The sequence below is a fragment of the Tenrec ecaudatus genome, chromosome 4 (assembly GCF_050624435.1).
Source record: "Tenrec ecaudatus isolate mTenEca1 chromosome 4, mTenEca1.hap1, whole genome shotgun sequence".
In the NCBI taxonomy this organism is placed as follows: Eukaryota; Metazoa; Chordata; class Mammalia; order Afrosoricida; family Tenrecidae; genus Tenrec; species Tenrec ecaudatus.
In genome coordinates this window covers 200,725,961-200,753,203 of record NC_134533.1, presented here as the reverse complement: position 1 = coordinate 200,753,203, position 27,243 = coordinate 200,725,961, and the positions used below count along the sequence as shown (strand labels likewise).

Here is a 27,243-nt window from a genome sequence, read left to right as displayed (position 1 = left end):
GTAGAGCGCTTCAATGAAACAATTTGAGCCTTGATTTTTCATTGCAGGTATGTTTTTTTTAATCATTATTCAATCGCTTTATTTGTTGTGGATCTAGTCAGAGTGTTTATCTTCTTGAAAGTGTTAGTATTTTTTTCCTTGATAGTAATTTGCCAACATCATCTACGTCATCAACTTATTTTTTTGTGTTTTTTTAAATTAATTTTAACAATTTATTAGGGGCTCATACAATTCTTATCACAGTTCATACATATACATACATCAATTGTATAAAGCACATCTGTACAGTCTTTGCCCTAATCATTTTTTTCTCCTCTTTTCTTTTTTTACATTTTATTAGGGACTCATACAACTCTTATCACCATCCATACATATACATACATCAATTGTATAAAGCACATCCATTCATTCCCTGCCCCAATCATTCTCAAGGCATTTGCTCTCCACTTAAGCCCCTTGCATCAGGTCCTCTTTTTTTTTCCCCTCCCTCCCCTTTCCCCGCTCCCTCATGTGCCCTTGGTAATTTATACCTCGTTATTTTGTCATATCTTGCCCTATCCGGAGTCTCCCTTCCCCCCTTCTCTGCTGTCCCTCTCCCAGGGAAGAGGTCACATGTGGATCCTTGTAATCAGTTCCCCCTTTCCAACCCACTCACCCTCCACACTCCCAGCCTCGTCCCTCACACCCTTAGTCCTGAAGGTATCATCCACCCTGGATTCCCTGTACCTCCAGCCCTCATATGTACCAGTGTACAGCCTCTGCCCTATCCAGCCCTGCAAGGTAGAATTCGGATCATGGTAGTTAGGGGGAGGAAGCATCCAGGATCTGGGGGAAAGCTGTGTTCTTCATCGGTACTACCTCGCCCCCTAATTAACCCATCTCCTCTCCTAAACGCCTCTATGAGGGGATCTCCATTGGCCGACACTTGGGCCTTGGGTCTCCACTCTGCACTTCCCCCTTCATTTAATATGGTATATATATACACATACATACACACACTTAATATCGTTGTTTTTTTTTTTTTTTTTTTTGCATGATGCCTTATACCTGGTCCCTTGGCACCTCGTGATCGCACTGGCCGGTGTGCTTCTTCCATGTGGGCTTTTTTGCTTCTGAGCTAGATGGCCGCTTGTTCACCTTCAAGCCTTTAAGACCCCAGACACTATCTCTTTTGATAGCCAGGCACCATCAGCTTTCTTCACCACATTTGCTTATGCACCCATTTGTCTTCAGCGATCCTATCATGGAGGTGTGCAGTCAATGATATGATTTTTTGTTCTTTGATGCCTGGTAACTGATCCCTTCGGGACCACTCGATCACACAGGCTGGTGTGTTCTTCCATGTGGACTTTGTTGCTTCTGAGCTAGATGGCCGATTGTTTATCTTCAAGCCTTTAAGACCCCAGTCACTATCTCTTTTGATAGCCGGGCACCATCAGCTTTCTTCACCACATTTACTTGTTCACCCCGTCATCAACTTATTAACACAAACTTATTTGTAGTATTTTCTTTAAATCCTTTTTATATGTCAAGTTGGTAATATTGTCTTCTCTGTGATTCTAGTTTGATTCTTAGTTTTTCCCTTGGCCAATCTAATGAAAAGGTGTTAAATTCATTGATATTTTCAAAGACCCAAATTTTAGTTTCATTGGTTTTTCTCGAAATACTTTCTTTTCCCCATTTCATTCGTTTCTGCTGTAATCCTAATTACCCACTTCCTTCTGCTTCCTTCGGCTTGTCTTCTTTTTGCTGTCGGCATTTACAACTGTACATTTTCCTGTGAGCACTGCTTTATCCTACAAGTTTGGTACATTGGGTCCTCATTTTCATGTAGGTTAAGTGTTTTGGGAACAGCGACCCTGTGTATTTCCTTCATTTTCTTTTGATGCTTCCTGCATCAGTTAGCATTTTGCCCTTGATATTCTTCACCATTGCAACTCAAGGCGAAATCGATGGATATGTTCTTCTCTTCTGGTTCTCTAATGTCCGGTCTTGGCACAGTTCCTTACACTATTCTACTTGGCCTTCTCGGGCTGCCTTTCAAAACATGGGGTTGCAGGATATCAGACCCCTGGGTGCCAATCAGTAGGCATTAAAGTATCATTGATGTTTTTGTATTTATTTATTTTTAATATGTATGTATTCTGTAGTCTTATAGTTTATTGTAAAAATGCATTTAAAAACTTAGGAAGAAGAACATTCCCGTCCCCTGAGCTTGAGGAGGCACTGTGCCCCGCCGCTGATTCTCCCAAAACAGAAAGCATGAGATAGGGTCTTCCCTCCAATACCCAGTTTATCCATTTTTTCCTGGTCTTCCTATCAGTCCAGGGTCTGCTGAATAGAACAATGAAGGTAGCAGTGGGCAGTGCCCAGTGCTGGTGAGCTGCAGTGGTTTGGCATCACCCACAGGCATTTTATCGGAGAGCAACTAGGCTTTGAGAAGGGACATGGTGACGGACGGAGAAAGATGGTTAGACTGGAAGAGAGTAGTGACCAGGTGAAAGACCTGGGACTTTCTCTGTCACTGTCTTCCCACATCTTGAATGAAGTGTGACACCTTCCTGAGGGTCTCTGCAGAGCACCAGGTCTGTCCCCATGACCCCTTCCAGCTCACACGTCCCAAAGCCTGCAGCTTTCTGTACTTGTGTCCAGGTGGGTGGTGCAGCCCCTGCCTTCCGAGTCCCTAACCCTCCATGTAGTAGTGGGCCTCTGCAGGGAGAGCCCCTTGTACTGAGGTTTGGGGTTTCAAAAGCCCAGGATATCAGACATGCTGGCTCTTCAAGTCCTTTGGTAGCTGCAGGTGCAGCTTGTCTCCAGAGTGCCCGTGCCCATGGCCTGAGCTTCTCCCAACTTAGTTCTGCAAACAGACTGCTCTTGCTTCAAGCTCTCCAGCTCCGCCTTGCCTGCCCCCACAAATCCACCCATTCTTCCCCCAGCATGGCACCCAGGTGTCAGGTATCAATCGAGGTTTTAAAGAACAACTTCCTTTCCCCTTGGCCTTATGAAGTGCCACTCCGCTCAAGAGCTGAGTGGGCAGCAGACATGGCAGAGCCAGGAACAGAGGTAGAGATCCCGGGTGGGGCTTTGGTACAGATCTACGCACTTCTGGGGGTTCCCCAGGGCAGCTCAAGTGGGCAAGTGGAGGTCCTGCTGCGTCTGGGGAGTTGTGTCAGAACTCGCCTGGGGCGGAAAGGGACCTCAAAGATCCTTTTGGATTTTAGAAAAGATCCCAGGAGGCCCAGAGAGGAAGCTCTCCTTGACCACAGCACCCACAGCCGGAGAGGAGGGGTGATCCTGGCCTCTGGTCCAGATCATGTAACTAGCCCCCACCCCAGTCGCTTGGGCAGCTGTTGGGTATATCCACCTGGGTGCCTTTACGGCCTCAAGCGTTTCCAGCTCAGATCCATTCAGAAGGCGCCCCTCATCCTCCCTCTGGGCTGCTCTCTTGGCGCCTCCCACTCAGCCTGAAACCCCAGTGGCACAGACCTGTCCCTCTCCATGCTGGGTCAGGTCATAAAGCCAGTGGAGACACTCCTAAGCGTAAGAGAGCCTGGGGCAGAAGAACCCCTGGGGCAGAAGAGCCCCTGAACTAGAAGCCCTCTGCTGGGCCTCTAGCACGGGCACCTCGGGGTGAGCTAGGAAGGGGCAGAGGAGAGACTGTGAAATGGCAACGTAGAGTTGGCCTCTGCTGACTGCCAGTGGGCAGAGGCCGCCGCCCCAATGCTTGCAAAGGCAACTATTTCAATGAACTTCAATGGTCTTGGCATGAACCGCCCGGTTTAGCCGATTTCTGCTGCCCTCCAGTGGAGATTGAGGAGATTACACCAACCTGCTCCCGAGTTGTTCTTTTTCTCCTCCGGGCCCACTCTCTGCTCCCCTCTGTGGGTCTGCCTTCAACTCAGGGTTGTGAAAATGCTGTCGTGAATGGTGGATGCGACGGCAGCATTTGAATCCGACAACGAATCAACGTAAAGACAGAAAAGCCAGGGGATATATGGCATGAATAACAAAGAAATAAACTTAAAAAACAAACAAAAAACCCCACTGTCATCAAATCTAGGCTGACTGGTAGGGATCCTAAAGGACGGGCTAGAACTGCCCCTGTGGGTCGCTGAGAGTGTAACTCTTTACAGGAGTAGAAAACCCCATCTTTCACCAAAAACCCCAAGTGCCGACCCTGTGCTTAACCCAAAGCATAACCCCAGATTCCCCAGGGATTAAAAAAGACTGTGGCGGCACCGTGGATTACCAGCATTTCAAAACCACCATCCGCTCCTGGGAGAAAAAGAGACTTTGCAGTTTCAGAACCCATCATGGGCAGTTCCACCCTTGTCCTGTAGGGGCCGCTGAGTTGGAATCGGCTCAGCGGCACTGAGGTTGGGGTGGCAGTGTTTGGACAGGGCTGGGCCTGGGCAGGGAGGATGGTCACAGACCACAGGCCGGGCCCCTGTGTGAGGCAGGCAGGGCGGGCACCTGAGAAGGAATGTGGTGCAGACAAGGGGTGGGGCCGGGGGTAGCCATTGGTGAGCTAACAAAAACCAGGTGAGCAAACTGACCGACATCAGGGCATTGCAGGACCCCAGGAAGTGTTTTTGAGCAGCGCCAGACACCAACAAGCCAGAGAGGAAATGGGTCGAGGGAACGGGGCGTTTCCAGGAACCAAACAGGAGGATGGCCCTGAGGGTGTTTTAAGTTCAAGGGTACAGTTCTGGGTTCCCACCAGGAAGGGTAGGGATTGGGGTTGAAAAGGCCGCGGAGACACTGAAGGCCAGATGGAGTTGGAGATTTGATGGAAGGAGGGCATGAGGAGACCATATACGAAATGGGACACCAGGGTGCCCCTGGAAACACCGGTGCTGCCTCTGCTGCTGTTTAGGATTGAGTTCTGCCCCCTCAAGAAATGGTTTAAAAACACAAAAATGAGTAATTCTCATATCAGCATTAATGAGTCTCACAACAACTCACAAAGAAGCGAGTTGCAGAGAAAAGCACACATACATTATTCCTTCAGAATGACCTACTGAGCCCTTACTTTGTATGTGCTCGACACTGAAGAGCAGACGGGCACTGAGACAGACAAGATCGCTGCCCTCTTCTTTCCAGGAGAGTCGTTGTTGAGTATCCGTCAAGTCACTTCTGTCTGACTCATAGCAATGGTAGGGACAACAAAGAAAACACTGCCCGGCTCTGCACTTGTTAGATTGAGCTTATTGTTGCTGCCAGGTGCCAGTCTGTCTCCTGTATGGTTTTCTCCTTTGCTGCCCCTCTATGTCACCTGAAACCACCTCCCTTTCCAGGGACGGGTCTCTCCTGATAGCATGTCTCTGGTAGTCCGGGTAGACTAGAGAAATAAATCCATAGAAACTCATGTGTATCGAGAGAGTTTATCTATAAGAGCAGTTGAATATTGAGGAAACATCCTAGCCCAGTCCAGATCAAGTCCATAAGTCTGATATTAGCCCATATGTCTGATACCAATCTATAAAGTCCTCTTCAGACTCACAGAACACATGCAATGACGCTGAATGCAGGAAGATCACAGGCCAGTGGGTAGAAAGTCTTTGGATCCAGTGGTGGTGTAAGCATCTCAGCGTTGGCAGGGGTCTCAACGTGGCTTCCCCAAGTCAGGCACTAGCACAGTTCCGTGTGTCTTGTCAGCTACAAAGTCTCCCAGGGAGTGTGTGGGGGTGGGTGGGTGGGGGGAGAGAGTTGTGTGTCCTGCCTCCAAGGAGGAAATACTGGAATTCCCAGAATCCTTAGGGGAAGGCCATGCCCACACAGAAGTCTCATTGGCTATGACCCTATTGACAGAATAGACTCCACCCCTTCACTCTTAATCCTCTCAAGTCCCAAATTGACACCAGATTATGTAGCTACCACAATGTCCAAAGTGCACGAGAGGAAGTCTCACCATCCCCACTTCTAAGGAGCATTCTGGCTGCACTTCTTCCGAGCCGGATGTGTTGGTTCTTCAGTGTTTGTTCAGGGACGCTCAGTCTTCTTCAGCGACACCATCATTCAAACGCATCCATCCTCCTTCGGTCTTCTTTATGCAATGTCCGGCTTTCACCTGCTCATGAGGACAGTGAAAATACCATTGCGGCTGGGATCAGGCACACTCTATTCCTCAAACTCACATCCTCGCCCTTCAGCACTTTAAGGAGGTCTTCTGCGTCACACCTGCCCAACGCAAGCCATCCTTTGATCTCTGGACTGCCACTCCCATGAGCACTGATTGTGGGTGCAAGCAAGATGAAATCCTAACAACCGCAGTCTTTTCTCCACTGATCACAATACTAGCGATCATTCTCATCCAGAGTTCCAAACAAATAAGGCAAAATAGGCTCAGAAAATAACAACCTGTCCTGTTATTCATTAGTCTGGGCAAACACATATAGATCAAGGCTAGTTTAACAGAAAACAGTATTTGTGGTAGTTACATAATTTAATGTCAACTTGATAATTAAGTATAGGGGTGGAGGCTAGGTTGTCAGTCAGGTCACAGCTCAGTGATACCTCCTTGTGGGCGTGGCCTTCTCATGAAGATTCTGGGAACTACCTTTCTTTCTCCCTGGAAGTGGGCCACACACATCCTCTTTCTGCTTCACCTTCTGGTTGTCAAGCCACAGGGAGCCACACTGATGGCAGCCAGAGCCCTGGAGATGGGACCACCACCATTGGATCCACAGGACTTTGCACCCCCCCCCCCCAGCCTGTGATCTTCCTGCATTCTGCTTCATTGCATGTGATTGTGTGAGTCTGAAGAGTGGTTGATGGACTAGTATCAGACATATGGGCGAATATCGGCTATATGGACTTGATCTGGACTGGGTTGGGCTGCTTTCTTAATCTACAATTGCTCTTTGAGATAAAGCTCTCTCTTACACTCATGTGAGTGTCTCTGGATGTTTCTCCAATCAACCCGGACTAACACAGTATTTTCCCCGGGTCATGAGGCCGCTGTCAAGTCTCATAAGTTCCTTGTTGGAGCGAATGCTACCTTCTTACCCAGAAACTGTTCTCTAAAACCAGAGACGATCAGAAACTTTACTATTTGAAATCATCCATCAGTATCCTCCAGGGAACGGCTACCAGGAAAATGCAGGTCGAAAAAGTTGGCTATGGTCCTGCGTGTAGTGAGCGAGCATGCACTATGGGGAACCGTGAGGCAACTCATTAGGAGAGACTTAATTACAGGACTGGGGCGTGATGGGTGACTTGGGACGGGGCTCAGGAAGCTCATTTTTTCTGGGACTGGAGCTTATCGACAGGGAGGCAGATGAAAGGGAGGCTGAGGCTGCAAGAAGCAGCAACCTTACTCGATGGCAGATGGTCTGTTTGGGAGTCTGTGACCTTGACAATGCTCACTTTTTTTATCCAACATGATTACAGAGTTCTGTCTCGACCCATCATAGCCACATCTGATGGTGATGTTTGGTGAATTTGTTAGGGAGCTAGATTTAGGGGATGGGGGGCAGGGTAGTTGTCCCTCTCATGCCTGCAAAGGCCCCTATAGAGGAGGTTGGAAAGAAATCAGGCAACCAGCAAACATCTCTGAAGACCCCACACTGAGCATGCACAGACACAAGCCCCTTAGGTGCAGGTAAAACCACTATCATGGACACACCCACCTTAGTTACATCACACAGGTGGGCCTAACTCAGCCAGTGGGATCCAACAATACCATCAACCACGCCTCCCCAGCCAGAGACTTGAAATATCCTGGCTCTGGGAAGACCTCCCTCTCTCTTACCCTGCTCCTGGTCAGAGGCAGGTGGAGGTGAAGGGTCTCCCACCCCTGTGAGGGCACACATGCGTCTGCTCCAGGCCTACATGCTCTCAGTATCTAGGGTTCTTGGGCTTCTGGCCTCTCTGCCTAAGTTCCACACGTGTGGGGGGCTCTTTTCCACGTGGTTGTCTCATGTCCAGCTGTGAACCCCAGCTCGGCTTCCTTGCGGCTTGGCAGGGTTCCCAGATATAGCGTATACCCTTTTGAGACTGTACCACCTGTTCACAAATACTCACTCGGGTCACGTGCTTTGGTGAGAATTCTTTCAGCCTGCAAAGCAAGAGAATTGAGGTACCACCCATGCCAGAAACCTAACACATTTACCTATGCTCAGAATTCCTAATTGGTAGAACCTGGGCCAGCCTCTAGAGTTCAGGGGCTTCTCTCTCTCACGTATCAGTGAGCATGAAACACACCATCCTGATTGGAAGACCTAAGTCGCAGGTACAGAGAAGTGACCTTAATTTCCAGCCCAGATGCAGAGCTTCAGAGAAGTAATTTAGACATGATATTCCACATCTATCTTAAGCTTCTAGTCTCCAAGGAAACGGCCAGGGAATTTATCCCTTTATACACAGCTGTGCTATCAGAAGGCCTGGTGGCCCTGTGGGTTGAGTGTTGGGCTTCTACCCAGGGATTAGCAATTCAAGCCCACAGGCTGCTCCGAGGGAAAAAGATGAGGCTCACCTGTTCCCCTCAAGATGCAGGGTCTTGGAAACCATGTGTCATGTTGCTATGGATCTGAATCAACTTGATGGCAGTGGGTTTGTTTTATTTTGGGGGTGTTTTGCTTTGTAACACTATTTAAGTTTCACCTGAACTCCACCCTTGCCCCCAAGTTTTATAGTTCTCTTTTCCTTTGGTGACAGGATCCAGCATGACCTTTGGTGCAACCTGAACAGAGCTTCTTAACTTGTGGTGTGACCATCTGGGGTTCCCATAATTGACGGGGTGGGAGGGGGGTTGACGAAAATTTTGGCAGCAGTGAAGTTTCTGAATGCAGGACCCACTGAGTAATTCAAATTACACTTGTAATGAAGTCAAGCTGTTTCTGGCAGCGTTTGTCCGTGCTGCACACAACACGTGCCAGAGTTTAGACCTTGTGCTTTGCAATACTAGCAAAATCATTAACTTCATCCAAGGCTGTGTTTGATTTGCATACCTACCCTTATATCTAAATACTGAGGATCGCTTAACAACTTCTCCGGCGAGAAGGGGGCCTTGAGTGGAAAGGTTTAAGAAGCCCTGCCAGCAGTGGGTGACAGGAAACATAGGTGGAAATGAACACTGACAAGTTAAATATAAAACAGGAGTTTGGGCCGGGGGTGCTTACTACAGAGAGGTGTTGGCGTGACTCCGTGTCGTGCGGGGATGATGACCAGTTTGAGCGGCTCTGCCCAAAATGTCTACGGGATAGACCTGCTACCATCAAGTCGGTTTGGATTCGTGGTGACTTCAGGCGTCACAGAATAGGGCTGCTCCTTAGGATTTTCTTCGCTGGAATCTACAGGGAAGATCTCCAGGCCAATCCTTCCTGGTCCCAATGAATGGGCTCATCTCACCAGCCTTTAGGCTGGTAGTCAAGCACAAACTGCACCCCCTGGAGACCCTGCGTCCTGTAACAGGTATGGAACCAAACCAAGTGATCTTGAGTTGGTTCTGACTTGTAACACCGGCAACCCCATGTGTTTCAGCGTCAAGCTGTGCTCTATCAGGTGTTCCGTGGCTGATTCATTGGAAGTCGATCACCAGAACTCTCTTAGGAGGTCCCTCCATAGACTTGAACCTCCATCATTTGGTTAGCCATTTGTATCAATCGGCCTAGGACTTTTTAAAAAAAAATATGGCTAAGAGTTTCATGATCAAGTTAGAAATCTTTAAAAAAAATCATTTTATTGGGGGCTTGTACAACTCTTAGCACAATCCATACATCCATCCATTGGGTCAAGCACATTTGTATATTTGTTGCCTTCATCATTCTCAAAACATTTGCTTTCTACTTGAGCCCAAATTATACAGCTCTTGTGAAAGTCAGATGTTACAGCAAGATGTAAAACACTCAAGAAGCCATACTTCTCTTCCTACTGCCCACCCCACCCCTCTCTGAGAGGTATGGTTTTGACAGCACCAAGTAGATGTGGTCTCTCCATGTACCAGGGAGGGTGCAGGCTGCCTGCTCCCTGCCTCCCCTTCCCCAACAGCCAAAGGGAAATTGCAAACTCTAGTTCAAAATGGAGGGAGATTTACATACATTTTATCTAAAGAGCCTCGGTGGCACTGCTGGATAAGCACTGACGTGCTAACCACAAGGTGAATGGTTCAAAGCCACCAGCTGCTCCGAGGGAGAAAGAGGCTGACTGCTTCCATAAAGACGGGTTGCTCAGAAGCTGTACAGGTACACTATGTGTCTGCATTGACTCTGTTAGGCAGCTTAGCCTAGGGCATTGGGAAGTCCATTTACACACGCCCAGGAGAGCCAGCATAGGAAAGCTGGATTTTCCCGCCTGTGGGCTCGGATGGGCGTTACACCTGGAGCAGCCCACCTGGGCCAGGTGACTGCAACTCAGCCAATGGGATCGACCTGGGGTCGTTCACCACGCCTCCCCCGGGAGCCCTTGAAAAGGCAGGGACCAGAAGGGAGAGGGGTCTTGCTTGGGCGGTCTGGTCGTCTTCGTGGGAGGGGAGAGATCCTTGCGTGACCTGGGGCAGTCTCTGCCAGGCCGCATGGTCAAAGGAATCCTAATGGTGCCGCGTAAAACCGGAAACTTCTTTTAACTCTCATTAAATTCACTTGGATCACGAGCCCGGCTTCAGCATGAAATCTTTCTCGCGCGGAGCCAAGGACCGAGGCTGAAATCTAGTCCCGGAGAGAGAGACCTTACAACTCCATGGCAGAGGGGTTAGGGTTTATCTAACAAAGCATCTGAGCCATGATTTCCACTCCCAGACTGACGAGTCTGTGGGGGTAGCAGCAAATAGAATAGTATACTATGCGGAGACCTCTGCATTAACCAGTGGAAACCCCACCTTGTTTGAGCAAACAGCTGATTTCAATTGAGAAAATGTGAAAGTTTGTAACATCCACACCCACAGAAGACTGCGCATATCATAGCTCCAGGAAAGGGTAAAAGGGGGAGGGGAAGCAAGAGGCTGGGAGGAAAGAGGGGGTAAAAACTAGCAGGAAGGAGGGAGACCCACAGTATTACTTTGCCCCAAAGAAGTAAGGTCCAAAAACATGTATTAACCTGCTGACAGGAAAGACAGTATACAATAAAGGGGAAAACTCACTGCCATTGACTGTCACCCTATAGAGCAGAGTAGAACCGCCCCTTTTGATTTCTGAGGCTGTCAATCTTTATGGGAGTAAAAAACCATCTCTCTGGAGGACCAGCTGGTGGTTTCAAACTGCTGATCCTGAGGTTAGCAATTTAACTCCTACTGCACTAGGCCACCATGGCTGCTCCAATCAGGAGTGACTGATGACAGCACAGACTTACGACAGCCATGGAGGAAACTGGGAGGAAAGCTATAGTCAACAAAGATAAGCACTATCACAGTCAACCTTGCGATGGCTGTGATAACAGTTTAAGGGTACATACATATAGACACGCAAACTGAACACGGCTGGGAAGGTGAATGGGGCCAAGGGCATTTATAGACTTCAAATAGATCCACGAATACACAAGGGACATAGAAGGGATAAAGATGAAAACTTTTGCCCCAAAGTGAGACATCTTGCGGGAAGGAACTCTTGGGCCTTGAGCCTCAGGGCTACAGTCTCCAGGGACATCAAGGTGAACTAGCCATGGCCACGTGCACGAAGATTAGGTTCTAATTCCGAATTTATTGAGTTGTGACCAGGGTCTTAGAAGGCGGCACCGCTGGGAGGCCCGGCGCCGGGGAAGAAAGAGAGGTAGAAGGAAGGAGTGGAGGCGTGGAGCCACGGAGGCCTTCAGCTAGGGTCCGGTGCTACCCGAGCTTGCGATGGCTGTCCGCGGCTGTGTCCACCAATGCGAGGCCGCAACGTCATCCCGGCTGCGCCGGAAGCCAGAAGGGCTCAAGGACCAGACGCATCGGTAACTGGCGCTCTGGAGTGACGTCGCTCGCGCGCCTTCCGCTCTCCGGGCAGGCCGTGGTGTGGGCTGCACTGTCGACCCTCGGCCGTCTCCTCCCAGTCTGCGTCCGAGGCGCCCGCCTCCGATTCCGAGAATGTTCCCGGAACTCAATGACCTTTTGAACACGGCCCCGGACAAGGTGGAGCAGGTAAGGTGTCCCGCGGTCGAGAAACAAATGAACCTCGGAGCGAGGCATAAGGTGTCTCCCCGGAAGCAGCGCATACTATGATGCCGTCGAAAAGGCGCGACACCTTGGGGCGGGAAGGTGCCTGGGAACCGTAGTCCAGTCCGCGGATCACCGGCTCTGGGCTGCAGCGGCTGCGCTCCCCGACCTGGGTTCTCAAAGACAGCACGAGCCTTTACACCCTCGCCGGGAACGTGTCCATAGGTCCAACCACTGGATTAGTCTATGTCCCGCTGACACGTACGAGAAGCAATGGGCGAGCGAGCTGGGTGGGTGGGGATGGGAGACTCCTGGAGGCTGGGCGGAGCCAGGAGGCGATCCCTTCCGCCTCGCATCTTGCACCAGTCTGCCTCTGGGCTGCACTGTCCAGGCAGGTCACAGGGAGCGTCCCTCCACTTCGTCTCTTTCCTTACGATGTCTCGTGGTGCGCAAGGCGCGAAGCTGCTCGCACTGGGTCCCCGTAGTCCACCTTTGGCACCACAGTGGCATCACCGTTTTCTCTACCCTCCTTGCGCCCTCGGGCACCTTGCTTCAATTTCAGATGCTTCACTCCTGTTTGGGGACAAGGAATCTAGAGATCGTTAACGTTTGTGACAGGGGTTATCTCCCACAAAACGTATCAAGCTTCTTTCACAACTGCTTCCCCCTAATGGAATGTAAACCTCTCCAGGCAATCACAGTAACCACGTGTGCTCAATCTTCTTAGGACCTTAAAGTGCTGGACAAATCGTGGCTTCAAGTGAGCTGCATGAATTTTAGTTTCCCCGCAGTTCCCTTGTATCCTAGGCTCCTGACACCTCCCAGAGCCAGCACGGAGTGGAGGGTTGAAGTGGGCAGGGAGCTTATACCAGTGGGTGACGGCGCTGGAACAACCCTCAAGGCCTGAGAGTATGAGCCTTCACGTCTCATAAATTAAAAACCCCCGAGGCCCTGGAAAATTAAAGCGCTTGCCTGTGGTCCACATAGCACCAAGTGGTATGTCTGAAACCTCTTGACCCCCAGTTTACTGCCAGGGAACTAAAGGTGGCTGGAGCGGGCACCGGCACAGCTTGTTGTTGCTAGGTGGCATCGAGTTGGTTTTGATGCATAGTGACCCTGTGTACAGCAGAATGAACCGTGTTTGCTCTGTGAACTGTCCAACCATCACTGCTGTGTTTGCGCCCATCGTTGCAGTCGCCATGTCAGCTCTTTTTATCAAGGGTCTTTTTTTAGCTGCCCTTCTGCTGTACCATGCATGACATCCGGGGACTGGTCTCCTGCTCACCTCACTGCACAGCATTTTCCCAGGGATGGAAAAGAACTGAGCTGTGTGCCCGAAGCAGCGTCCAGAGCCAGTAGGTAGAGAACTTTGTTGCCAGAGGCATCTTGTCGGCAGCCACTTCTTTCTCCCTTCTTCCCCCAGCTCACGGAGTCCAGATTAGAACAAGGGAGGAAGTTGAATCAAATGAGCATTTGGAAGATCTCTTTCACTGGGGTTTGTGGTTTTCACTGGAGCCTGGAGATAAAAGCACTATCTTTCATAATCTGATCATTCCTGAGACCAGGAATAACCTGAGTCAGTGACTACGGGGAGGCGTGAGGAAGAGATGGACTTTGGTTCTGCGTTGCCATGGAAAGGTGGAGGCGACGATCCGCTTGCCTGTTATGAATGGCTTAAGACCGGTCAATTTATTCATTACTTGTTTGTTTGTTTCATGATTTTGACTTCTGTCTCTTCTCTTTTTTTGTAGACGTAGCATACCTGTTGTGGGTGAGTTGGTGATAGAGTAGTAAAGTTTTATTGGCACATACTGCAGGTGTCATACACTTGAATCGTTCTCCTATTCCGAAGGTTTGTGTCATTCATCACCACAATCCATTTCAGGACATTTTCTTCTCAGACTCCTCCTTATTGTTAGCTCCCCATATGCTCCCAGCCTCCTCAAAGGGAGCAGACAGACACATCTCCTGTGAAGTGGCTAGTGGCTTTGAACCACCCAACTCTTCCTTAGCGGCCGAGCGCTTCACCAGAGCACCACTAGGGTGTCTGAGTGACTTTTAAGTGCCCTTAGGTGGGTTCCACCTCTTAGCGAGCTTGCGGATAACAGGATGTGATGCTGCCCATTTCTTAATGCTGATTTAGTTTTTTAAAAAATCTTAATTTCCAGGTGTAGAAACTTAGAGCTGGACAGAGGTGACAGGATTTTTCTGCTCAGCTTTCCTCTCTCCAGAAAGGCTCATTCACCTTCTATGTAATGTGTTCCTCTGACCTTCTAGGGGAAACTGACTCTGCTCTGTGATGCCCAGACGGACGGCAGCTTCCTGCTCCACCACTTCCTTTCCTTCTACCTCAGAGGTACATAGGGCTCAGCGAAGCTGTAGAACGCAACACCTTGGGTGGGAGTCAGAAGGTGAACCGAAACAGTGGGATTCTGACTCATAGCATGCCCGTGGGACAGGGTCAAATTGCCCCTGTGGGTTTCTGAGACTTTATCTCTCGACAGGAGTAGACCAGTTTATTGGGCAGCAGATTGCTAGACCATCTTGGAGTCTTCTCCGCCCGGGTTAAAGAGAGGTGTGTGCTTCCTGGGCCCACGTCCTACCTCCCTGCTGCCGGCACTGCCTCTATGGCCACTGACACCCTCCTGAGTGGTTGCTCTTAAGTCCCTTGAGGCCTCTGGGAAGGCGAATTGACTTGAGTGCTTGGCATGGGCAGGGGGTATTTCTTAAAGAACCCTGGGAAGGAGACAGTATGCCCACCACCATGTACACATGGAAACATGAGCAAAGGACAGCATCCTGATTTTGTTTTTTAAAAGCTAACACAATCTTCCTGCTATATACCGACCGACAATGGGAAAAGAGCGCTAAAACAAAGAGCCTGTGCTTTTGTAGTAGCATAGGCTACTTCTGATATCTGAGGGAGAAAGACAGGCTTTCTATTCCCATCAAAAGTTAGTCTCAGAAGCCCATTGGGGCAGGCCCGCCCTGCCCTTTAAGGTTGCTGTGAGTCGGAGCCGACTCGGTGCCAGTGGGTTTGTTCAGCTGGTTTTTGAGCAGTACATATGAGGAGCCTTGGTGGTGCTGGCAGGTAAGCGCTGGACTGCCAACCACAAGGTTGACGGTTTAAACCCACCAGTCGCTTTGCGGGAGCTAGAGGAGACCCGCTGCTCTACAAGGTGTTACAGCCTCAGACACCCTTTGTGGGGTCATTATGAGATGAATCGTGCTGGCAGTGGGCCCGTGGGGGTTGTGGTGGTCCATCTCATGCCTGGCAGTCTTCTGAAAAGTGGCCATTGAGAGCCTGGTGGACCACTGTGGTCTGGTCCCCAGCAAGTCATGGGGATGGTGCAGGACCAGAGGTCCCCGTTGAGTTAGGGGCCGGCTCCTTGACTGCTTACACCTGTGAGACACATAACAGAAGCAGCAACCCTCAAAACCAAGGAAACAAAGTATACGATGTATGTAAAGCGTGGTTTCCTAGACCTGGTGGGGTGGGTCACATTGAAGGGCCTCTGGGTTGGGGACTGGCCTGAGGGCTTTGGCTTCCCAACGTGTGAGGGGTCTCAGACGGGTTGTCAGCAGGGGCTTCTTCACAAGTCACTTCATTTTGTTTCTTAGCCAACTGTAAAGTCTGCTTTGTGGCCCTCACCCAGTCCTTCAGTCACTACAGCGTCGTGGCACAGAAGCTGGTAAGTGGGCTGGCCCTCCGGGTAGCCTCCCTCCATGTGTGGGCAGGACCTGAGGCTGCGCGTTCCTGCTCCTGGGGTCGAGAACGGAGCGCGGGAGGGACTAAGGAAATCAGAGCTGCCCCACCTTTACCTAAGGGCTGCAGTCTCTCTGCACGTGTTGTTCACTGAGAGTGTGCAGCGCCTGGTGTGTTCCTTGTGATCATGCATCTGACCCCTCTTTGCTGGCTGCGGAAGATGCGTTAAAGAGGTGACCTAGAAAGTAAAGGTCTAAACAGGAATGATGGAATATATGTACTAATATGTTGGATACAGTTGATGAATGGATTGTCACAAGAGTTGTAAGAGCCCCCAATAAAATGATCTAAAAAAAAGGAAGGTGCAGATAATGTAGGCAAAGACGTTGAAAAGATCACCCCCAACAATCATGACCCCAGTCCCACCTTTCACGTCGAGCTAGACCGGAGCATGTGTGTGGGATCCTGGTCACATAACTGCTCAGGAATGGGAGTAGCAATAGCAGGAGGGTGGGGGAAGGTAGGAAGAGGAGGGGGAACTGATCGCAATGATAGACACATAACCACCCCCATCAGCCCCCAGGGGAACAAACAACAGAAACCGTGAGGGAAGGGAGACAGTGGCCGGTGTCAGAGATGAAAATAATAATAATTTATAATTTATCAAGGGGTCACAAGGGTGGGAGGAGAGAGGGAGGGAGAAAAGAGGATCTGATACCAAGGCTCAAATACAAAGTAAATGTTTAGAAAATGATGTTGGCAACATATATACAAATATGCTTGATACAATTGATGAATGGATTGTTTTAAGAGCTGTAAGAGCCCCCAATAAAATGATACAAAAGGGGGGGAAAAAGATGACCTAGGAGCTGAGGGACTTGATGGTAGAACTCTCTCCCATGGGGTTCCTTTGGACCCTGTCAGACAGGGAATAGCTGCCCCGGTGCAAGACTCACTCTGTAGGGGATCGCCTTGCTCCTGTGGTGGTTTCGAACTGCGGACTTTGTGGTTAGCATAACCCTCGACCCCACCAGTTTCAACTCCTGTTGGCATTAGAGTGGCCTTTCATCAGGACCCTTGTGGTATGCAGATCGTGACTTACGCCTCCACACCGTTTGGTGCCTCCCATTAGGGCCCAGGACCTCAATGTGGGGAGAGGGGCTTGTCTCACTTAGAGCAGGGCAGCCCTGGCCTGCCCTTCCCCTCATCCAGTGCAGGTAGGTGAGCATAGAATAACAAAGGGACTGCTGAGCCTCTTGACCTGCCCTGGGCTGTGACCTGTGTCCAGGTGAACTTAGTGCTTGAGAACAGGACCTGAAGCAAGACCCCCTTTACCCCACCTTTCCCCCCACCTCCTTTTTGGTGGACTGGTCAGTTTCAGTGAGGGAGAGAACAAGGCCACCCATGAGCAGTGATGTTGAAGTCTTAACCATATCATTCGACCAAGTCACTGCTGCCTCTTCTCTGCGGTGAGAAGCAGAGGATGGCCGAGAGGCTGGATTCTGCCCGCCCCATCCTCCTCAGAGACCTTCCTGTGCCGGAGGTCGGGCTCGCGCTCAGGGAGCATGTGTGGGTCTGAGTAGGTGTTGCGTTCCAGGTAGGTCTGAGGTGTGTGTGTATGCTGTGTCCTTTCTGCTGGCCACTCTTTGGGCTTTATTGCCTGTGACTCCTCACGACCTGGCCGGTGATGTTCAGCACTCTGGCATGACATTGCACTTCCCTGTAGAGTGGTTCAGGGAGGTACAGTCGGCAGGGGCAGAGCGCAGGGTACTGGCGAGTGAGGACACCAGGGCTGTGGGGCATGAGTGAGCAGCTGAGATCTGGTTGGGGGACGTGGGCAGCTTGAAGAGCCCCACCTTGCCTTTTCTCCCGAGAGCAGTGGGCTGCATGGTCCGTGGTCTGTTGGAATGCTGGCTTGAGGCCTCTGCCTCCAAAGCTGCTGGAGTCAGGGGTGCAGGGAGCCGCATCCTCGTCACGTGTCTCCAGGGATTCTTACTGATGAGGTTCCCGAGGAACCATGTTTGAGAAGTCCTGTTGAGCAGGAGTTGGCAAACTTCGATCTCTGCGCCCCCCTGCCCACCCCCCACCCCCTGTTTTGGTAAATAAAGTTCAATTGGAGCACATTCACACCCTCTGTTTCCCCAAAGTGGCTGAGTCGGGGTAGCTGCCAGAGAAGCTGCAAATGCTGCAGTGCTCCCTGCCTGGCCTTTCAGAGCACAGCTCTGCCAGCCCTGGGCCTCTCATTGCCCCATCCCAGTCTGGATGTGCGTCATCAGTTAAAGGGAAAGAAGAGATGGAGATTGTAATCCCCGATGCTATCCCACGAATGTCAGGCAGCCTGACAAGTGAGTCCTACAAGTTAGGTCCTTGAAAACCTGGGTCCTGAGTTCCTGATGGGACCAGCCCAGAGGGTTTGTGACAGGCTCTTGCCCCGCGTTTCCCACACTGCAGTCCTCCTCCCACTGCCTGGAGGCTGTTATGTAACGGGCTTCCTCTGGAAAATGATGCAATTCACAAGGAAGCTTCCTATCCCTATTCAAATGATATGATGAGTATAATAAATAATATCGTTTAATGATGGATTGCACATTTATATTTAATTAACTAATAATTATACTAATTTTAAAACTATCTTCGGGTAATCTTGAAAATCTCTATAAACAAAGGAATGCAAGGTTGGTTTTTATTTGGCAATTAAATGTGAAAATGCACCTGCAAGTAGACCAGGCCTGTGGGTGGCGGCACCCTGGGGAAGGCATTCCTGGGCCCCAGGCGTAGACACTTGCAGGGTTTGGGGGGCCCTGGGCCCCTGCTGTGAGCCAGAGTGGGGGGGCTCTGCAGGGTCATTAAGGCGTTCTCCCCTGTTTCGTGTGTAGGGTGTCTGCCTGACCACTGCACGAGAGCGCGGGCAGCTGGTGGTCCTGGAGGGTCTGAAGTCCTCAGTGGACGTCTTCTTCCGGGCCCAGGAGGAGCCACACCCCCTGCAGTTTCTCAGGTCAGTCTGCCTGTGGTCCGGCCACTCTGGTACACCCATGTTGCGGCACGGGACATCATAGGGCTGTGGTTGTTCAGCAGACCTGCCAACTAGGGTTTTTAGGCCGTAATCTTTGCAGCACATGGCCAAGTGTCTTCTGAGGAGCAGTTGGGTGGATTCGAACCACTGACCTTTCCGTTGGTGGAGCACGTAGCCATTGCACCACTTGGGCTCTTGGGGCAGAGGGGATGGTGGAAAGTGTTATTTGTCAGAAACAGGGCAGAACAGTATGACTGCTTTGCTGTTTCTTACAACCTGGCGCACAGCTTCACTCTGTTCTTGGCTAGCAAACAATGGCTCCTGGGCCCTCCACCTGTTGTTTTTTAAATCACTTTATTGGCATATCCTGCAGCCGTATGCAGAAGAGTTGTGCAGTCATCACCACCATCCATTTCAGAGCATTCTCTTCCTTCTCATGCTTGCCGTTAGCTTCCCGTTCCCCCCTCCTTCCATGTTCCTAGCTAATTATTAATCCAGTTACTGCCTCTATAGATTTCATGTACAAAATATTACACGAAATCAAGCCAAAATGACCCTCAACAACAATAACAAAACAAAACAGAGAAAAACCTCAAAAGAGAGCAGAAACTATTAAAAATGGAAACAACTTTAACATGGGTCAAAGGAAGAGCAAATGATACATAATACCATGTTGCATTTTAGCCCAATCGCCTTCACGGGCAAGGCCAGTCACACCCCCGGAGTCAGCTCGGGCCCTTCCCTGGAGACTAGGCCATGCTCAGACCTGCAGGGGGATTTGGGTCTTCCACTGTCGTGTTCACACCTCAGCTGACACTTTTCCCTCCGTCAATTTTGGGTTTTATTATTATTATCCTTGGACTATACAGACTGGTGTGCTTCCTCCATGTGGACTTAGTTGATGCCTCACATAGGTGGCTGCCTGTTTTCACACAAGCCCCTGAGGCCCAGAAGCTATTCTTTCTGATAACCAAGCGCCACCTGCTCTCCTCAGGACCCTTTGCTAGCTCACCCATATTTTCAGGGATCTCTATGAGGGGGAGTATCAACCAGGGCCACGTCATAAGAACTAATTGATCTGAGGTTAGGGCTACGATGACGTGCAAGCCCAGATCCACTAATATACCTGACATGTGTCTCTGGTTCACTTAATGGACATCCTTATCATTTAATAATAGAGCATTGTAAATCGTCTCCGTGGCAGCCACCTATTTTTGTAAATAAAGTTTTGTTGAAACAGTGGTATTTTGCTTCTATCTGTGCTCTGGTTGCTTTTGTGCTACCCCTGCAGAATTGAGTAGTGGAGGCAGCAACCATATGACAACAGGCAGGGATTTCTGGGCTAGTCCTTGGAGAGGCTGTGAGTAGCTAGGCCAGCCTGTGTCAGAATGGACTGGATCTGCCATGTGTACCCGCAGCCTATAGCCGCCTGCATGCGCATTGCTAGTTGACTGGGCGTGCCCACGACGGGCCTTCTAGGGAGGAATCCCTTGGCCCATCCTCTAGATGCCACTCGCTCTTGAGTGGAGAGGTATTTGGTTGTCCAGGGACTGTCAAGGTTTGTGTCCCTCACGTCAAGCCCAGTATTCTATGTCTACTAGGCCTCACTAAAGGTTTATGTTAAGCTGGTTCATGCCCACGTGCATGCCTTTTCTTTTCAGCCAGGTAGTGAACTCCTTGGTGCAAAGAGTGTGATACAGCCCCCCCCCCACTACACACACACACACACACACACACACACACACACACACTTCCTGGCCTCCTCCCCTGCTGCTGCTTGGCCCAGATAAATATTTGTAGAGTGTGAACTCTGGTGACTTTGGCCCTGTGTCCCCAGGAAGGCCAGTGCTGGGGACTTGCAGCCGCTGTATGAGTTTGTGCAGGAAGCCCTGAAGCCTGTGGACGGTGGGGAGGCTGCTTGGAGGTGCCCAGTGCTGCTGGTGGACGACCTCAGTGTGCTGCTGAGCCTGGGTGTGGGCGCCGTGGCCGTGCTGGACTTGATCCACTACTGCAGGGCCACCGTGTGCTGCAAACTGAAGGTATCATCAGACCCGGTTGCTGGGTACTGTCCCCCCACCCCCTCAACCACGGCCTCACGGCCTCTCAGAGCCCACACTGAGGCTGGTGACCTGTGAGGGGATGCACAGAAGACTGAGAGTGCCGTGCTACCTGGTCCTGGCTGTCCCTTCAGCCGCCTCGTATTTCTGATGCAGGGAAACCTGGTGGTGCTTGTGCATGACAGTGGAGACTCTGAGGATGTCGAGAACAACACCCTGCTGAATGGCCTCGGCCACCAGAGCCACCTGATCCTGCGGGCCGAGGGCCTGGCCACGGGCTTCTGCCGGGATGTGCACGGGCAGGTACACACTGGCTGAGGCCAGGGACAACGGGCCATTTATCTTGTTGCCGTGATTCAGCCCCGGGGAGGGTGTTGGGGAGGGTGTTCCTTCAGGTGGAGGGGAAACCCTGGCAGCTTGTGGATGGAAAATCGGAGACCTGCCCCAGCTGGTGTTCATCCCCGGGGACTGGTCGGTGCAGGTCTTCCCGGCGCTCCCGTCTGTCACACGTGGAGCTCTCTTGAGGAGGAGGCAGCTGTCCCGATGGGGGTGCTGGGCTGTCAAACCACGGTTGGGCCCACGTCCTCAGCCCCGCAGCAGGCGCTGCGCAGTCCGGTGAACTCGTTTCCATTGAAAGCAGAGCCTGGGTAACTGCCAGTGACCTCAGGGCTGCCCCGGCCTGGAACCTTGTCCCTCTGAGGGGCTGCGACAGTGCTGGGCCTTCCCTACGTCTTTGGAGTCACCCGTCCTCCCTCGGAGCTGCCCGGCTGAGGTCACCTTGGGTGCTGTCCCGCTAGTATGGCTGAGAGGGTGTGTCAGTGCCACCTCCTCCTCCAGAAGTGGATGTGGTAGAGGAAGCGATCAGGGCAGCCCAGCACTGCCCGGGGGTCGTGCCTGTGGGCACGTGGGCGGAGGTGGTTCTGCGGGCCCAAAGCCGAGGCGCCCTCCACTAAACTGCGAGCCCAAGAGGTTCCACTGTTTTTCTGGATGGGGGTTTTTGTTTTTTCATTTCCCTTGTTTTTTCACGTTTCTCACACTGAGCACGCGTCACTTTGTTTTGCGTCAGTCTGGGTTAGAAGCCAGCTCCATTACTCCGGGGCATGCCTGCCTGGGGAGCTCCTTGGGTTGAGGGATTTGGCAGCGGGGGAGGGGGGTTGTGGAGGACATGGTGGGGCACAGACTGGAGGAGGTGGCTGACTCTCCCTCACATCCGGCTTCCTGTGTCGCTAGCTGATGATCCTTCGGAGGACCCCGCCACAGCCCACAGCGCAGCGCGAGCGGCGCCTGACTTACCAGTACAAGATACAGGACAAGAGCGTGTCCTTTTTTGCCAGAGGGATGTCCCCTGCTGTTCTGTGACCTGCTGTCGGGCAAGCACCAGTGGCCTGGGACCGTTTGTGTTTCTGAGAGAAAAAGCAGCCCTGCAGGACTGGACCTTCCCACCCTCCTGGTGGTACCTGGCAGCCCCACTGCTTGCCTGGGCCCTGCTCGGAAAACAGCGGGAAGCCTGCTGCCGCTGCTGCAAAGAAAGGACAAGGAGCCTCCATCGGGAGCTTTCCGCATGAATGTGCACTGGCTCTCCATTCCGGTGCCTCAGAACCAGAATGGTCAGAAACGTGCCAACCAGGAGATGGTCTGCACCCTCACGGCGTAAAGTGAGTTCCCACGTCGTGGCTTCCCACATCGTGGCTTCGTGTGGGCTCTCTACTGTTCACCTGCCTCCTGGATGGGACAGAGGTGCCTGGTGGTGTAGTGCACTACACACGAAGCTGTTCCTCGGGAGAAACATGAGGCTGTCTACTCCTGGAAAGAGTGACAGTCTCAGAAACCCACAAGGGGCAGTTCCACCCTGCCCACTGGGGTCGTTGCCTGTGACTTGGAACTGACTCTGGCAGTGAGTTTGGATTTTGGGTTTTCACTTTCTCCGTTGGGCCCAGGGAGGAAACCGGCTGTGCGGGGTGGGTGCGTATATCCAGGGCTGTAAAGCAAGCTGTGAGTAGTGGGACCTGGCTCCACAGTCTACACCCACTGACTGGCCACTGGGGAAACGGGAGCAGGCTCCCTACCCATGGCACAGCTTTGGAGCCTCCCACTTCTGGCCTTGCACATACACAAAGGAGGCCTGGCATGGGGCCTTGGCCACAGAAGGCCCCGTGTAGGGTGTGGGTCAGCATGGCCTTGGTGAGCACGGCAGGAATGTGCTTGCAGCCAGGCAGTGTGGGGCCTTGGCCAGGAGCTGGTGCTGCCTCCTGAGAAGCCCTGGTAGGTGAGTGCTTAGCCCAGCACACAGCTGCGCAGTCAAGGCCACCTGTGTGTTCCGCGTGGGTGTGCCTTAGTACATGCTGTGCGCACCCACTGGCTGTGACTTCAGTAAACAGGATGAAGAAGTCCCGCTGATGAGAGTCCTCAGGGGGTTTTGTATCTGTGTGTAACAGGAACTGTGTTACAGGATGCCCTGCCCCTGAGCCTGCCACTGGGTGGTTATCTATCCCATGGAAACAATGGTGACTTCTCACTGCTACCATGTCACACCCGTACACATTCTTATAGGAAAAAACGTGAAACCACTACCCCACCCCCACCCCACCCCCCAAAAAAAGCTTTTCTCCGAGGAGCTGATGGAAGAGACCACCCTGAGGAGTAAGCTATGCAGAGAATCAGACGGTGCCTGCTAGCCACCAAGCAGGGCAGGGGCGCAGGGAAAGCGAGGGTGGGGAGACGCAGGCTGTTTTCTGCAGAGCACCGACTGGCCTGCGCACAGTACTGCTCAGGTGGTTTTCCAGAAGGCTGGAGCCAGTTAACACTGAGAATAGCTTTCTCTCCACCAACTTGGGGTTTAGTTTATTTTTAATTAGTTAGTGGTTTGTGCAAAGTTGCTGCGTTAACATGAGCATTTTAAAATCGTAGCCTGGGTGCGATTTCCTGCCTGCCTGTCCTCCCTGGAGCCACATCTGCTCTTCACCCTTGGTCACGGACCAGCGGGACGCCTGGAAGTGAGATTTTAGCCATATCCCAGTTTATATTTGGCTGCGTTTTGATTTTTTACAACATTTTACCTTCTTCAGAGGGACTTGTTTTGTATTCGGCGTCTCACTCAGATATGAAATGCTGACGGCAGGAGGTGTGAAAGTAAAGGCCAAGACAATCTGAAAGGTTCTTGCTGTAGCCCTAGTGGTAGGTTCAAGCTGCCCACCCCCCGACTTTGGGTTGTGCAACAGAGAACTGGGGCCGAGTTCTCAGAGGCAGGGCTATTTGAGCAAGCCCTTGGTCTGATCTTGTTTTGTCTCTGCTGGTGGCTTGGTTCCCAGAATTCAACCGTATTTTCCTTCCTCACTGGCAGAAAAAAAAAGCGCTATTTTTGCTCTGTTCTTGTTATTTTAAAAGAATTTCTAAAACATCCGTACTCTTTTGCCCCGTCCAGGTGATATTTATCTGAAGCAGGCCTCTGTGCTGACCAGTTAACCCCACAATTTGGGTACTGAGCTTCTCGTGTTGGTGTCATTTCATTGTATTTGGACATCAAATTCCTCAAATCAAACCTTTCTGAAATCATTGCATTTTCCATAAAGCCAAATCCGGTGGGACTCAGCGACCCTACATGAATGAGCCTCATCTTTCAGAGCAACTGGCAAGTCTGAGCCCATCCTTGTGGTTAGCAGATCAGCCCTGAGCCCCCTGCACCACCGGGACTGCCTTTGCCATGAGGTAGAGTTTCAAAGCAGCTGTTCCCAGGAATCTTTACAAGACACACTTTATAGATATTATTTTTATTAAATTTCATTAAACAAAAGGACAAGTGTGAGGCTGCTTTTCTTGAGCTATCCTCCCTATTGGTCTACACCCATGGTTCTCAACCTGTGGGTCGTGACCCCTTTGGGTCTCCCAATTCATAGCAGTGGCAAAATGACAGTGATGAAGTAGCAACAAAAATAATTTTATGGTTGGGGGTCACCACCACATGAGGAACTGTATGAAAGGGTCACGGCATTAGGACGGTTGAGAACCACTGGTCTACATGCTTGTGACTAAGGGTAGGGTGGCAGGCAGGGCTGCTGTCATGAGTGGGCTGGGTGGGGGCCTCTTTGTACCAGGGTGTCTTAGTCCATCTATATAATAATTTATGGTTTTTTAAAACACAACAGATTATCTTTCAGTTCTATTTCTTCACTAACTTTGTGAAGCTTCCCCCCCCCCTCCCACCTATCATCACGTCAGTTAAACATTTAAGCATGGAGAGGGAAGGGAGAAAGAAATGTCCCTCCTCAGTGCCCTTTTTAAAGAGCTCACTCAGCACTCATGACTGAAGTCTGCAGACTTGCTGGAGCCGCATCAAAGGAACGGCCCTGCTCTTGCTGTGGACGTGAGGCGCATGGCAACACTTCTCTAGCTCTTGCCTGAGCCCTGTGTTCTCCGTGCAGTCTTGCTGGGACTCCTTGTGTTGTCCACACTGGCTTTTCAGGCGATGGCCACTAAGACTTCTTCGTGCGAAGGTGGTATTTCTGTGCATGCAGACCTCTCACTTGAGATTGTGTGTGAGCAAGGGGTCCTAGTGGCACAGTGGTCAAGTCTCAGCTGCCAGCCAGAAAGTCAGCAGTTTGGACCCACCAGCTGCCATGCAGGAGAAAGAGGTGGCAGTCTGAGCGCCCTATGTGTTGTCCTGGCTAACACCAAGGATTGGAGTAATAAATGCCTCTTAAACCATATTGAGGAACTCCTTATCCTGTATACTGTGGCATTCTTAACACTTTCTACTCCCAAGTTAGGATTTGCATTTGTCAAGGCCAGGTAAGTGTGACCAGGGCAATTAATTTTTTTCTTCTTGGGTGTGAATGCTGCTTTATTTCTGAACTAGTTATCCCTTCTTTTCATTTTGCTGAAAAATGTTTGCCAGTCCTACCTACAATGAGACACTGATATTCAGAACATAAGAATTCTCCAAACTCTAGTAAAAGAAGCAGACAACTCAATTGAAAGAAAGCCAAGAGATTTGAATAGCTATTTCCCCAAAGCCAATGTAAGAATGACCAGTAAGCATATGAGAATATGCTCAACATCATTAGTCACTAGGGAGATAAATTAAAAGCAGAAGCGGGTTACTATTACATAACCACTCCAGGAGCTACATTAAAAAGACATTAACAATGTTAGCAATAGTGTTCCTATATGAGAAATCGGAACCGTCATATGGCAAATGATGTTTGGTTTCTTAAAAAACCAAGCATAGGTTTCCCATACGGCCATTTCACTCCAAGGTAGTTTACTCAGGAGAAAGGAAACACATCCACACAGACCGGGTGTGCGGATGTCTCTAGAGCAGCCGCCTCTGTAAATCGTCAAATAGCAGAAACCACCCAAGTGTCTGCCGACCGCTAGATGTGGTTTATCCAGTCAGGGAACATTAATTCAGTTATACAAAGGGAATAGACTGCTGATAGGTACTACAGTGTGAATAAATCTAAAACGTGCAAATAAAAGGCCAACCTGTTTGATTTCACTGACTCAAGGAAAACCCGATCTAGGACCTGCTGGAGTCCAACAGGAAGACCGCACGTGGATGGCTACAGGTGAGGAGGCTGTACGTCCCAATGGAGAGGGACAGGCGTTCCCTCACTGTTAGCTCTGGAGGAAAGTCTTTAACATTTGGCTTTTGAGACTTCCATGCGTCTTGGCATCGATGTTCCGCAGCCTAGGAGGCTCCTCAGCACGGCAAACCTGGGTCCAAAGGACAAGCTCTCTTCTAAGATAAAAGGTCGTACAGGCTGCACCCCAGGGACCTGAGTGTAAGAATGTTGCTTCTCACTCTCTCCTTTTAAGTGATTAGCTGATCTCATCCTGGGGACTGATTATATCATTATGTAATTGCCAAACTGCCTCCCAGCCCTTGTTTTAGTCCCTGACATTGTTCTCTGACTCCTTGTAGCTCTGGAAGACTTCATGGGTTTGGTGACTAGATCAACATTTTTCTTCTTCTCCCAACTGATATTTTACCCCAACTGGTATGTATGAATTATATCAGTAGAAAAGCAATACTAGGATTTCTCCTCCTTTGTGTCTTCGTCTTGCTTCCTGGGGGGCATGAAACCAGCTGCGGTCAGCACGGCGCAGCTAAACGTGATGAGAGGGACTATTGCACTCTCCCTCAGGCTCTTGGCGTTGCCCATCCAATCGGGTGAGCAGACCACACTGGTTTACCTTGCCTGTGAGGTTCACAACAACTGTGATTGCCAGTGATTTCAAACGGCCGATGCAAACATGCTTCCTGGTCACAGGGAGCAGACAGTGGCTGTGGAGCAGGGCCCAACTAGAAGTTGCTGTTGGCATCGCAGTGCTCTTGAGAGCGTTGGCCCCGTGGGTGTTCACACGCCCCGTGGGTGTTCACACGCGCCATGCCGGCAGCGGG

At 50.8% G+C, this 27,243-nt stretch overlaps 1 protein-coding gene across 1 annotated transcript; it reads left to right on the top strand.

Moving 5' to 3' along the window:
- The first annotated feature begins 11,876 nt into the window (after positions 1 to 11,876).
- Positions 11,877 to 24,633, top strand: ELP6 (elongator acetyltransferase complex subunit 6). Its single transcript, XM_075547256.1, has 7 exons — positions 11,877 to 12,052; positions 14,345 to 14,423; positions 15,689 to 15,759; positions 18,650 to 18,768; positions 20,624 to 20,825; positions 21,000 to 21,146; positions 22,074 to 24,633. Exons 1-7 carry the CDS (start codon positions 11,999 to 12,001, stop codon positions 22,200 to 22,202), a joined length of 801 nt encoding a protein of 266 aa, XP_075403371.1. The 5' UTR covers positions 11,877 to 11,998; the 3' UTR covers positions 22,203 to 24,633.
- Positions 24,634 to 27,243: the final 2,610 nt, after the last annotated feature.

Bases quoted from the DNA above. Each gene is read 5' to 3' on its own strand.
- ELP6 (XM_075547256.1), top strand. From the start codon at position 11,999: ATGTTCCCGGAACTCAATGACCTTTTGAACACGGCCCCGGACAAGGTG. The intron at 12,053-14,344 runs GTAAGGTGTCCC...CTGACCTTCTAG, and splicing joins CCCCGGACAAGGTGGAGCAG to GGGAAACTGACTCTGCTCTG. The intron at 20,826-20,999 runs GTATCATCAGAC...TTTCTGATGCAG, and splicing joins CCGTGTGCTGCAAACTGAAG to GGAAACCTGGTGGTGCTTGT.